This window comes from Rhinatrema bivittatum, chromosome 1 (assembly GCF_901001135.1).
Source record: "Rhinatrema bivittatum chromosome 1, aRhiBiv1.1, whole genome shotgun sequence".
In the NCBI taxonomy this organism is placed as follows: domain Eukaryota; kingdom Metazoa; phylum Chordata; class Amphibia; order Gymnophiona; family Rhinatrematidae; genus Rhinatrema; species Rhinatrema bivittatum.
In genome coordinates this window covers 700,099,617-700,111,989 of record NC_042615.1, presented here as the reverse complement: position 1 = coordinate 700,111,989, position 12,373 = coordinate 700,099,617, and the positions used below count along the sequence as shown (strand labels likewise).

The 12,373-nt window shown below is 40.7% G+C and overlaps 1 protein-coding gene across 4 annotated transcripts in view; it reads left to right on the top strand.

The window, feature by feature from the left end:
- The window catches only part of CENPH (centromere protein H), a 131,334-nt gene that overhangs the window by 39,701 nt on the left and 79,260 nt on the right, over positions 1-12,373 (top strand). For 3 of the 4 annotated variants that reach the window (XM_029575755.1, XM_029575747.1, XM_029575767.1), the window contains exon 3: positions 2,304-2,352. The exons of the other annotated variant lie outside the window; for it this stretch is intronic. In XM_029575755.1, the coding sequence (XP_029431615.1) occupies positions 2,304-2,352 (49 nt within the window). The remainder of the gene's footprint in view (positions 1-2,303; positions 2,353-12,373) is intronic. 4 annotated transcript variants of the gene reach the window in all.

Genomic DNA, 12,373 nt, shown 5'->3' with positions numbered 1-12,373 from the left:
GGTTGTGTTGACAGTCGGCTACCAGCAAGGTCTACAGCCATTCCCCCCTCTTAACCAAGAATGAGATCATGAAGGAGATGTACCCCTCTGTCTCCAGCAGCTGAGGAGTGGGAAAATCCCAAGGGTAATGGACTGGTCTAGCTGGACTCAAGGAAAGAATCAGAACAATTTTACCATATCCGTCACTTACTGTGTAACATTGATCACACACAAATTATATATTTGTTTTACTCTATATCAGCAGCCTTCGACACTCTTAACCATGACATTCTATTAGCCAACTTATCACAAATTGATATAAATGCTTTAGCTTTACAATGGTTTTCCTCTTTCATCTCAAATCGTCCTCAAAGGATAATTATGGGTAAACAAAAATCTGAATGGTACACAACCAAAACAGGTGTTCCTCAAGGCTCTGCACTTTCTGCTCTATTATTCAATATATATCGCTTACCATTGTGTCGACTTCTTGCAGGTCTAAGTCTAAATTTCAAAATTTACGCTGACGATATACAATTCATAGTTCCATTTTCAGGCTATTGGTCAAAAACCTTTTCTCTACTTCAACTCTTCTCTACTTCAACTCTATCTATCAACAATAAAAACATGGCTATCTTACAACAGACTAAAATTAAACACCACCAAAACAGAACTGATTTATCTATCTACAGTCCCTGAATCAATTCATCAACCACCCCAGTCTTTCACATTTAAAAATAAACTGATACCTATTAAACCACATGCCAAAAATTTAGGAATGATCATAGACTCTCGATTATCACTATCCAATAACATTTCAGAAGTAGTAAAAAAAATCTTTTTTCAAAATACATATGCTGAAGAAAATAAAACCATTACTGCTACCAAATGATTTCCGTCAAGTTACCCAATCCTTACTACATTGGACTACTGCAACGCGTTATATCTTGGTTTACCGCTATCATCACTACAACTTGTCCAAAATGCAACAGCTCGAATGTTATACAATGTTTCACGCAGAGACCATATTACACCTATACTGTATAAATTGCACTGGCTTCCAATATCTTTCCGTATTACATATAAAATTTTGTCCATAATCTGATACATAATCCTAATTCAGTTTGGTTATGCTCAATACTGAGATTATATAAACCCAACAGACAGCTCAGGTCTATGGATAAGTGCATTCTGGAAATTCCATCAATAAAATCAGCTAGCTTGGCACGGACAAGAAAACGAGCATTCTCAGTTACAGGTCCTATATTATGGAACTCAATTCCAGAATATATTCGATTAACAGTAAACTGCAATGAATTTAAAAAAAACTCTGAAAACGTATTTATTCACTCGCGCTTATAATATATCTCAATGGTCTCCTTAATACTGTTATAATTACTGTTAACTATTGTAGTTTGAATATAAACATTATATTTTAACTTGTTGTATTGTTACAAAGTTGTGTTTGTTTTATGTGCACCGCCTAGATGGATAGACTACTACCCCTTGGCGCGGTATATAAAAACTTTTAAATAAATAAATACGCTGTCAGATCATTATTTCTTCCTAGAAAAATAAGTGAGTCTTTTTTCTTTTTTCCTTTTAAAGAAAAATATACATTTTTAAGCTTCCTATTGTCCTTGCCGGCAGGTGTATGATGCTAGGAGATGGTGGAGAAAGGGTAAAAACAGTTTTAGCCATCTCTTCAAAAGTATTCAATAGGCTTCCTTTTTATTTCAATGGAATTGAGGATATACCAAGGACATTAATCATGTTTTATAGTTCTAAAAACACACAAAGATCTTTTTGTAATGCTTGCTGAAAGTTTATTCAATAGTTATTCAAGTTAAGACACTTATTTGATGAATTTGAGCTCTATAAACTGTTGCCAGACCTTCCATTTAGTGATCATTTTAGTAGGCTAGCATGTTTTTTTTGTCCAATGACATGGCAATTATTGATTAATTTCTGATGAAGGAAACCTTTTTAACGTAAAATGTCATAATGTAGCCATACACATATTAGCTTCTGTTTCTTTCAACATCCAGGAAGAAATTTTGACCTTGCCTTTCTTTCTCAGGCTCTAATATATTTTGATGCTGATCTCAACTGGCATGAGCACTGTATTCACTGTAACTTGGTTCACAATTTCTTTTCATGCACTGTATATGTGCTGCACAGTAGGGCTTTGTGTGAGCAAAACTTGATTTGATTTACTGTTTGGTCTTTATTGCATTTAGTGTAAATATGGGCAGTAGAGGTTTGAGTCCTTATTGCCTTTACTTCCATTTGCTATATAATTGGAAAATGTTTTTGGGTTGCAGGTGAAGAAAGCGTTCTTGACCTTATCCCAGAAGAGAAGTTAATGGAGACGTATGTTTTTCCTTAATACTGTATCTTCTTATTGCAAGCAAATGGGTTCTATTAATTAAATGTAAATGTTCTAGTTGTATGGATCTTCTTTATTGATTATAAATGATTGGGGTAATGTTGGATGGATATATATATGTCTGTATATATCTCTATCATATATAGAGGTTTTTGAACACCCTAGAATGGTCTGTATTTTAGCACAATTAATACTCAAAACAAAATTAGATCCTAATATAAACCTGATAAGATAGAGAACCCCACTGAATAAATAATTCTAACAAAAAGGATATAGTTTGATTTTCCATCGATAAGCAGGCTGAATTAGTTGTCCGGGTGACGTCATTCGATGTCATCTGAGTATTCAGAGCTTTGCTCTGCTGAACCTGCATGGCAGTTCTTACTCCTTAAGTCAATATTTTTCTGCACTTCCCATAGATGTGTTTTTCTCCTCAGAATTTCTTTTGCACAAGTGATCCCTGAAACGCACTTTTAAGTGCTAAAAACATGTCCAAAAAGCCAGGCTTTAAGTATTGTCAGTGCGGACAGATCATGTCCCTCACTGAAAGTCATAACTTATCTCTGCTAGGGCCTGGACAACAAGCAGGCCTCATGCCACCGAGGGGAAGAAGGCATCTGTGCACACGTCACGACAAAAACTTCACGGCGCCTCGGATCACGAGGATTAGAGAATGACTCAGAGTGGGAGTCGCGATGAAGCGATGCAAACTAAGGCCTGTGTCGAAGCGGCACATGGTAGCGTCGGCACGACATGACGCAACACACATAGCACTGATGCTGCAAAGACAAGCACTGCTTCGAAGCAAAAACATGTGACACAGAAGGGCACCCAGAAGCAGACTGCATCGCTGGAAAAGAGACATTCCCAATCAGTTTCTTCTAAGCGGCCTCAAGTCCAATTTACAAAGTAAGACTTTGACACCCTCTCATAAAAGGAAGAGGGAGAATAGTCAGTTCATGTATCCAATTCTGGACACTTTATCGACTAGACCATGATCATCTCCTTTCAGATCTTACTCCTTTAAGCTCAGCATCCTCATCTCCACAGGACGATCAAGAGGTTTATACCGATCTTTTGGCTCCTTCCAGACTGAAGCCAATTTCACCAGCAGAAAGCAATAGACATTCTCTGCAAGGGTCTCCTGTAAGCCAAACCAATCAGGCTATGCAGCAAATTTCCATGATTATTAATCTTTTTTCATTGTTACACCCTCAGGTGCCACCAGCTGAGCTTCCACGTTACAACATTGCATCTGATCGCCAAGATGATCAGAGGAGTCCCCTTCAAATGGCCTCTGTCCAACAACTTCAAGAGGAACAGTCTCCTTGGTTTGGATCTGTCGAATGAAACTATTTGTCCTGACTCTCCACCTTTGGATCACCAAGGTGACCAGTTTCAAGTTTACTCCCCCTCCAGCTCTACAGGAATCCTGTCAGAACCTCCAGAGGAACCACCAGAGCATTCTTCCCCGCTGGAGGGCTGCCAAAGGTGGAAGTCAGGAAGATTCCCGATCCTCGCTCGGAGGTTTTAAGAATATTAAAGCTCCTGGATGGGCTGGCTGAGCCCTCTGCCCTGCATTCCCATGCTATTCTGGATGCTCTCCTGTCAGTCATGGGAATTTCCATCCTCCAACCTTCTGGTAACAAGAAAGTTGGATTTGAAGTTCCATCTCCAAAGATCCCCCAATGTATGGGATGCTGAAATTTGCCCCTTGCCTCTGTTGTAATGGAATCCGCCCTAAAAAATGCAAAGAAATCGAAGCTGCATGTTAATGCTTCTCCGAGGAAGGATCTATCCTGGCTCCTATGCACTGTAGGATCTAAGATGGTTTGAGTACCGATTTCTCATAATTGATTAGAAACCCTAAGGTTTCGAGGCATTGTATGATCCTCTGCAGATCAATCTGTAGGGATGATGGGTTGGGGGAAACTATAAGCCAGTCATCCAGGTAAGGAAAAATCTGAATCCCCTGACGACAAATGAGCCACAGCCACTACAAGGCATTTTGTGAAAAGCCTGGGCGCAGACGAGAGAACAAAGGGGAGTACTCTGAGTTGGTAATGATCAGAATTCTTCTGAAAGCAGAGGTAATGCCAACAGGAAGGGTGTAACAAAAGTGAGTGTAAGCATCTTTCAGGGCCAGCCAGCACATCCAATCATTTGGCTAGATGAAAGGTAGAATGGACTTTAAGGAAGTCATCTTGAATTTCTCCTTTTGAAGATGTTTGTTTAGAGATCTGAAGTCCAAGACCAGGATGCAGACCCCTCAAACACTTTGGAATGAGAAAGTACTGGGATTAAAAGCCAGTGTTGATGATATGATCCGGTACCTGACTGATGGCATTCTGTTGCAACAATTTCTGAATCTCCTGTTGCAATGGTTGGGTCTGAGATTGATCCCATGGTACAGTAGAAATGTGAGGGAGTTTGGGATAATTTCTAAAATCCAGATGGATTTCCTTGACAGACAATACTGAGCACCTACCGATCGGAAGTTATCTTCTCCCACTCAGAGTAATAGTGTTGAATTCTGTTCCCAACCAGGATGGGCTGTGGCTGTTCCTTGCTCAAAAACACTGCATAGGCTTAGCCACAGATGGCTGAGTCTGCTTGTGCTGGCTACGATCCCATGGACAACCACTAGGCTGAGTGGGTTGGGATTGAACCCACAGTTGCTGGTAAGCTTGTGTGCGATAAGCACGAAACTGCTTATAGGGATTCCTTTGGTAGTACTTCCGGTATTGAGGATAAAACTGTTTAGAAGCTCCCAGGGTGTCCAGTGATGTTGACAGTGACTGAACCACCATATTCTGTTCTTTAATCTGGGAGACTGTCTCCCTCAGTTTGTCTCCAAACAAGTTGTCTCCCAAACAGGGCAAACCTGCCAATCGCTCATGAGCATCCTCCTGTTTGCTGCTAGTATACAACTAGGCCATGTACTGCGCTGCAATTGATAATGCCGATGTATGGGAATAAGTTTCAAATCATTTGTAGACTGCTCTGAGGAGGTGACATATTCCCTCTTCAAAGTCGTGAAGAGGCTGTGGAGATATCTGCTCTCCAATCTCCAAGCGAATGAAGGGCTTCAGCAACTGAAGACATTCATACAAGTAATGTACCATGCACCATGTAGAAATGATGATGCTGAATCCTGGAAGTTCAATAAGTATATGAATCCAAGAAGCAAGGAAAACACTAGTAACACAATAAATGTATCCTGCTAAATATATGTTTGGGTCAATGAATTTCAAATTGACCTCATATAATGTACCCAAAAAGCTACAGACTCAAAGCTCTGGGGAGCGTTAGGCCTTTTTAATTTGGTCACTAAGAATGATTTGGCAATGCTTCCAATAGAAGCTAAACAGTACTTGAGGGATTCTTCAAAGATGAAGTTATCAGCAATGAAAACACTTATCTTATAGATGTGTCAAATCGCCTTCTAGTCCAAAATTTACTAGTAATGGCGAACCATACAGTCCACGTAGAATAATGAGCCGGGCTTGGTGATAATGTCCAATGATATCCGACACTACGGTGTTTTGGAGATTACTCCTTCCTCAGGGAATCGGAAGATTCTTGATGCCGGCACGGGGACTGTGAACTTAAGAAAAAAAAGTGTATATTATTAGACCCTAAAATAGAACATCATATAGGAATGGCACCAATATCAGAGAACACTTACTTCAAATTAAAAGTTTTTGTGTCACTGCGACCATATTCTCAATGAACGCTGAAGGAAGAGCAAATGTTGCCCATAAGACATGTTGTAAGAATTCGCCTACTTTTTACAATACCTGAACAATGAAAAAGCTTACTTGCGAGATGCCAAAAAGCTGCCTGCTGCCCCGCCGTGAGAGGTCTATCATTGACGGCGGCAAAAAGAAGACGCTGGCATTTAAAGAACTAAATCCCGCCAATTGTTAAGATTGACAGCCGGAAGTGACGAAAGAGGACCGAAGTATCTATCCAAATATTGGTATGTACGTCACTAAGGCGCCATTTTGAACTCGCTCGCTGTCATCAAAGGACCAGGATATCTGTCCAAATGAGGGTATATATGTCACTGTGGAAACATTTTGTATGCACGCTGTCAGATTAAGGAGAACCATTCGACTTTTTCGTTCAAGTCCATGGGTTCCACTGAATGTAGCCAGTGGATCCACTGATTTTCTTTAAAATTAAGTGTGGATTGTCTGTCACCGCCACGCCAAGATAGGGTAACTTGTTCAAGAATAAGCCATTTAAATTGTTCAAATGTATGATTAGCCGATATGCAATGTTGTACAATGGGTGCCTTTAAATTTACGTTTTTAACTCTGCTGTTATGTTCGACTAATTGAACACGAATTTTTCGCTTGGTGCGACCAATGTAGATCTTCAAGCATGGACGTACGAGACCATAGATTACAAAATCTGAATTGCAGTCCAAGTTCTGTTTTCAGAAAATTTTGACTTGGCTGATGGGGTCATACCACTCAACACCTGTGATGGCTTGAGCACAAAAGCTACAGTTGCCACATGGAGTTTGACCCATAGAGCTATGAATGTGTTCAATGCATTGTGCCGCTCTGACAATATATTGTTTAATGTTAGTTCCACGACTGTAGGCAAACATGGGAGATGCTTGGAAGATGGGATGCGGACTAAATACGTGCCAATTGCGGCAAATGGCCTGTTTAATTTGATATGTTAAATCAGTGTTCTAATATGCATATAAGATTTGGGGTTTGCATTTTATTTCTGTATTGTAATAATCCATCGCGATCAGAATATTTGGCTCTTTTAAAGGCACGTTTAATGGATTGCTGCGGGTATCCCCTTTCAAGAAATCTATTACCTAACAGTGTGGCTTTTTCCAAAAATTCATGCTTTTGTAATCTATGGTCTCGTATGTCCAAGCTTGAAGATCTACATTGGTCGCACCAAGCGAAAAATTCGTGTTCGATTAGTCGAACATAAAAGCAGAGTTAAAAACGTAAATTTAAAGGCACCCATTGTACAACATTGCATATCGGCTAATCATACATTTGAACAATTTAAATGGCTTATTCTTTTCCTTGCTTCTTGGATTTATATACTTATTGAACTTCCAGGATTCAGCATCATCATTTCTACATGGTGCATGGTACATTACTTGTATGAATGTCTTCAGTTGCTGAAGCCCTTCATTCGCTTGGAGATGGGAGAGCAGATATCTCTACAGCCTCTTCACGACCTTGAAGAGGGAATATGTCACCTCCTCAGAGCAGTCTACAAATGATTTGAAACTTATTCCCATACATCAGCATTATCAATTGCAGCGCAGCACATGGCCTAGTTGTGTACTAGCAGCATACAGGAGGATGCTCATGAGCGATTGGCAGGTTTGCCCTGTTTGGGAAACAACTTGTTTGGAGACAAGCTGAGGGAGACAGTTTCCCTGATTAAAGAACAGAATATGGTGGTTCAGTCACTGTCAACATCACTGGACACCTTGGGAGCTTCTAAACAGTTTTATCCTCAATACCGGAAGTACTACCAAAGGAATCCCTATAAGCAGTTTCGTGCTTATCGCACACAAGCTTACCAGCAACTGCGGGTTCAATCCAACCCACTCAGCCTAGTGATTGTCCATGGGATCGTAGCCAGCACAAGCAGACGCAGCCATCTGTGGCTAAGCCTATGCAGTGTTTTTGAGCAAGGAACAGCCACAGCCCATCCTGGTTGGGAACAGAATTCAACACTATTACTCTGAGTGGGAGAAGATAACTTCCGATCGGTAGGTGCTCAGTATTGTCTGTCAAGGAAATCCATCTGGATTTTAGAAATTATCCCAAACTCCCTCACCTTTCCACTCTACCATGGGATCAATCTCAGACACAACTATTGCAACAGAAGATTCAGAAATTGTTGCAACAGAATTCCATCAGTCAGGTACCGGATCATACCATCAACACTGGCTTTTAAACCCAGTACTTTCTCATTCCAAAGTGTTCGAGGGGTCTGCATCCTGTCTTGGACCTCAGATCTCTAAACAAACATCTTCAAAAGGAGAAATTCAAGATGACTTCCTTAAAGTCCATTCTACCTTTCATCCAGCCAAATGATTGGATGTGCTGGCTGGACCTGAAAGATGCTTACACTCACTTATGTTACACCCTTCCTGTTGGCAGTACCTCTGCTTTCAGAAGAACTCTGCTCATTACCAATTCAGGGTACTCCCCTTTGTTCTCTCGTCTGCCCCCAGGCTTTTCACAAACTGCCTTGTAGTGGCTGTGGCTCAATTGTCGTCAGGGGATTCAGATTTTTCTTTACCTGGATGACTGGCTTATAATTTTCTCTCAACCCATCATCCCTACAGATTGATCTGCAGAGGACCATACAATGCCTCGAAACCTTAGGGTTTCTAATCAATTATGAGAAATCGGTACTCAAACCATCTTAGATCCTACAGTGCATAGGAGCCAGGATAGACTCCATTCAGATGAGTGCCTTCTTACTGGAAGACAGGATCCAAAGGATGTGTCATCTAGGACTCTTCTTGCTTCATATGTTGACGTTTGAGCAGCAAATACTAACCTTACTGGGATATATAGCAACAGCCATCCATGTTGTTTCCCACACTCAGCTGTATATGAGAAGGCTTCAGTGGGATCTCAAGAGTCAATGGTCGCAATATCTTCACCCGTTGACGATCAGATTGTCCATAACAACAACCTTGAAGAAGGACATAGCATGGTGGCTAGAATCAAGTGTCCTGGCTGAAGGGGCACCTCCTTATCAGTTAATTTTAACTCCCGATGCATCCGCCCAGGGATGGGGAACACATCTGCTCAGTAGAAGACACAGAGTCTGTGGTTGCTGGAGGAGAGTACCTTCCAAATTAACTTAGTGGAACTCAGAGCCATCAAACACACTCATCACTTTCAGCCACCTGCTTCGGAACAAATCATTAATGATTCACACTGACAACCAGGTAGCTATGTTTTACATAAATGAGCAAGGAAGGTCCGGTTCGTGAATGCTGTGCTGGAAAAGTATCTTAATTTGGGAGTTAGACTAGTCGATGGCTATTTCCCTTCAAGCAATATAGCTGCTGGGTCTGGCAAATGTGCTAGACCGACTAAGCAGAGTGGTTCATCTGCATGAGTGGTCCCTGAATTAGACGATAGTCGACAATCTCTTCCTTGATTGGGGCCTGACTGAGAGAGACCTTTTTGCAACAGAGCACAACAGGAAGTTGCAGAGGTCTTGTTCCCTTCGGCCCAGTCAACACAGAGAAGCTCTGGATGCTTTCCTGATCTCATGGGCAGCTGAACTTTTGCAGACTTTTCCACCAATTCCTCTTATTTCTCGAACAGTTCAAAAGTTGATTCAGGATAGAGCCTAGATGATTCTCATAGCTCCGGTATGGCCAAGACTGCCTTGGAATGCTTTTCTCGTGCAATATTCAATACAGAGTTCAAGGTCTCTGGCTCATGATCCATAACTTCTGATTCAGGAAGGGGGTCACTCCTTCTTTCTTTGCAGACTTTGTGTCATCAGCATGGATGTTGAATGCAACATTTTGAAGAAACTAGCCCTTCCTGTCCCAATTCAGGAGATGCTCATAGCTTTCAGAAAACCATCAACTTGTCACAACTACTCATTCAAATGGAAACGGTACATGAGATGGTATACCCTTCACTCTATTGACCCTTTAAAATCTTTGCCGAAAGAATTATTTACCTACTTGCTTCATTTGATCAGGACTGGACTAGCAACATCCTCTGTCAGAGTACATCTGTGCAATTGCAGCCTACCTTGATAAAAATGCATATTCTTCCATCGCGGTTCACCTCTTCATATCTCGATTTATGAAGGGACTTCATCTCAGGCCTCCTCTTCAAAAACTGCCCGTCCTGTGGGACATAAACGTGGTGTTGACATCTTTGAAGGATCCCTTCAAACCTGCATAATCAGTTCCATTAAAGCTTCTAACCTGGAAAGTGCTATTTCTAGTAGCAGCCACCTCAACGAGAAAAGTGAGTGAGGTACATATCTACATTTCTTCCATGATAAGGTAGTTCTTCGAACACATCCAAAATTTCTGCCCAAGATTGTATCAACCAAGTCATTGCACTTCTCACCTTTTTCCCGAAACCCCACAAGAATAAAAGGGAAAGACTTGCATACTCCTGGATTGCAAAAGGGCGTTGGCTTACTATAAACAGCAAACTCAAAGCCATAGGAAATTGTCACAACTGTTTGTCTCCTATAATCTGAAAGCCTTGGGAGTGGCAGTAACCAAAAGGGACACTATGTAATTGGATCTCCTGCTGCATTCAGCACTGCTACCTTGCAACACAGTCTTCCTTGACCGGCTCAATTAAAGCATACCAAGTGAGGGCCACAGCCTCCTCGGTTGCACACCTGCACAATGTTTTGTCAAAGGAATTTGCATGGCAGCCACATGGTCCTCATTAAACACATTCACTTTCCATTATTGCCTGGACCAGCTTGCTGTTTTGGACAGTGCAGCGGACAAGTGGTCTTGAGTATTTATTTATTTATTTTTAATTTCTTATATACCGGTGATCCTGTATACAATACATATCGCACCGGTTTACATGGAACTAAACAATCACCTCATGGGTGAAATACATTAAAACAAGTTAACAGGAAAATGTTTTGGGGACGTTCATAAACAGGCTAAACTGTAACAGGGAATAAACTAAGGAACATATGTACAGTGGTAAAGAGTAGTGTACTTAAGTAAAAGGTCTATGCATGGGGAGCTGTGTTGTAAAAATAAATAAGTAAAAATAATAGATTAAGCTATAGTTCTACTGTATTCAGTACAGTTTGCAATCCTAATCTTGGAACTCCCCAGACAGCATGGCTAATTCAGCCTGCTTTTTGATGGAAGAAAGCAAGTTTGCTTAGCGTAAACTGATTTCCGTAGATAGTAGGATGAATTAGCCATGCGAACCCGCCTTCCTCCCTGGACAGCCCTTTTACTTCACAACCTGCATAGCACTTGCCTAATGCTTAATCATTGTCTGAGGAGTAACTGACCATGCATTCGCATGAGAACTGCCACGCAGGTGCAGCAGAGCAAAGCTCTGAATACTTGGGGAGAGAACTCTGTGTGTGCTATCAGATGACGTCACCCAGACAGCATGGCTTAATTCATCCTGCTATCTATGGAAAACACTTTTACGGTAAGCAAACTTGCTTTTATTTAACAATAAGTATCTCTGGAAAAAGTATGTGAACCAGTTATTTAATAACTGGTGGCACCTTCTTGAACAGCAATAATGCCAACTAAATGTTTTCTTTAATAGATAATCTTGAAAGATTTTGGCCTATTTCTTCCATATAGAACTTTGTCAACTCTGACTTTTTTTTTTTTTTTTAAATATTTCTACATAAAAAAAAAAAAAAGAAAAACGTGTCCAGAAAACAGAATGTAACATGCAGAAATAAGTCCAAAGCAACCTTAATTACAGAAAAAAATATCTGCTCACTCACTATAAGCTCTCAAAAATACAATGGAGGGGATCACACAGAAACAAAGGGAGAATACATTCAGCAAAGAAAAAAAATGAAAAAAAACATAGAATGGGCGAATGGAAAGCACCATATGTACAATATTGCATCAAGCACCCTCTATCCCAGAAGATGGCACAGAACTAGAGATCAAGCTGTTATCCAGAAAAACATGCAGCTGTTTAGGGTCATAGAAAAGATTCCTTGGCACTAGAAATTTTAATCAAACATTTAGAAGGATATCTCTGGAGGAAATCACCCCAGAAATCCTCCTAATCTGATGCAGCTGGAGGAAAGATTTTCTTCTGTTCTGAGTTTGCTTGCATAGGTCGGGAAAATCCCATACTTGCTGACCCTTAAACAAAGCATCTTTATATCGAAACAACCCATAAATGAGTCCACCAAACTCAAAGACAAATGAAATCAGTAGAGTAGCCTATTTAGAAACATCTTCACTGGAGGCCTCTAAGAAGGCAATCAAGTTCAAAC